Below are 1,514 nucleotides of genomic sequence, written 5' to 3'. Positions count from 1 at the left end.
GCTTTCTCCAGAGGGGCCAAATCCGGCCTGAAAGCCCAAGGGCTAAGTGTTCCCCTGGGGTTTGGCTACCCATGGGGGCCAGAGAGGGGCACTGGCCTGGAGCCAGGGGGCTAGACCACTTCCGGGTGACTCTGAGCACATCTCCCCCTCCTCCTGGACAGTTTCCTCATCTGTCAATAAAAGGGTGCTGGATTCTGGCTGCTAAGTTAGGAAGCCCCCTGCAAAGTCTAAGAAAGCTGCTGAGTTTCTTCTCATGAAACCTTATGTACCCACAATGCTTTGCAGCTACTTGCTGGAGGCCCAGGGAGCCCCACCGCACCCCCACCCAGGTCTAGAGCCGCAGCCCGAGGTCCTCTGCACCAAGCCTTCCAGTTCCAGCCCCCAGTGCCTGCAGGAGGCAGAAACCAGTGCAGTGGTGGCGATGTGCAGCCTCGCCTCTGCCAAGGGTTCCTAACTGCTGAAGAGCTTTACACATGTGAATCAATAATTTGAATCCTCACGTGTTAAAAGATAGGGACCATTGCTAGTCCCACCTACAGCAGACAAAGCCAAGGCACAGAGAGGTTAAAGTACATGCCCAAGGTCACACAGCTAGAAAGCAGCAGAGCCGGGCTCAAAGCCAAGCTGTCTGGCCCCAGAACCAGCGCTGGTGACAAAGGCAAACAGCCTGGGCTGGAGGATTCAGCAGGGGGCAGACAGCGTCGGCCTGCGGCTCTGGCTCCCAGGACTGTTCTTGGGGGAGCTTAGCTTCCTTCTCCCTGGCACCCCAGTGTCCACTCCAAAGACACATTACGGAAGCAGGAGCGGGGGCTGTCTTAAAAGAGAAATTCCTGCCCTGATTTAAGTCAGTGTGGCCCTAACAGTCCCTGTATTAATAGGGGGAATGTTAACAAAGAGGCAGGCTCTTGGCCCCTGACTTATTTTAACTCAGAGTATAAACGAGTGTGGCTCAGGGGCTCGTAGGAGAGCTTGACCCTCCAGCATGATGTCCTGGCTCAGCCTGGTTAGTGGGGCTTTGGGCAAGCCGAGGTGGGCCGCCGGTGGGCGTGGGAGTCAGCCTGAGCCATCCGGGGCCCCTCCTGTCCCGCAGCTCCTTCCCGTCATCAGAAAGACAGACCTGTCTCCACCGAGGGCCGTCTCTCCCAGCCGAACCCAGCCCACCTGCCCGGCGAGGCGGCAAACCTGCCAGCGGGGCTGGATGTGCACAGGGCCGCTCCTGGGGAGGGGCTCGAGGAGCCCACCCGGGGGCCGCGGGCCACCTCTGCTCACTGAGCAGAGCTATAAATAAACGCTTAGGAGAAAGCTAGGGGCCACGAGGCTCCTCTGGTCCTGGTTCAGGTGGGACAGCAGACTTCTTGCAGCCTGATGTACGTGGCTCCCCCAAACAGGGCCAGCTGTTCTCTGAGGGCACCAGGGCTTCAAGAGGACTGAGTATAGCACCCAGGGCGGGGAGGCGGCAGCGCAGGCCAGACCCCAGGCCCCGGGCACTGGCAGGCCTGCAGGGGTTGTTGGCC

At 59.7% G+C, this 1,514-nt stretch overlaps 1 protein-coding gene across 1 annotated transcript in view; it reads left to right on the top strand.

Moving 5' to 3' along the window:
* QRICH2 (glutamine rich 2) overlaps positions 1 to 1,183 on the top strand; it is a 26,733-nt gene extending 25,550 nt beyond the window's left edge. The window contains exon 20 of the mRNA XM_010856207.1: positions 10 to 1,183. Within this exon, the coding sequence (XP_010854509.1) occupies positions 10 to 257 (248 nt within the window). The 3' untranslated portion in view covers positions 258 to 1,183. The remainder of the gene's footprint in view (positions 1 to 9) is intronic.
* The last annotated feature ends 331 nt before the right edge of the window (positions 1,184 to 1,514 follow it).

This window comes from Bison bison, unplaced genomic scaffold (genome assembly GCF_000754665.1).
Source record: "Bison bison bison isolate TAMUID 2011002044 unplaced genomic scaffold, Bison_UMD1.0 scf7180017864371, whole genome shotgun sequence".
Classification (NCBI taxonomy): domain Eukaryota; kingdom Metazoa; phylum Chordata; class Mammalia; order Artiodactyla; family Bovidae; genus Bison; species Bison bison.
Note: the sequence above shows the minus strand (reverse complement) of the source record. Positions and strands in the feature narration are given on the sequence as shown.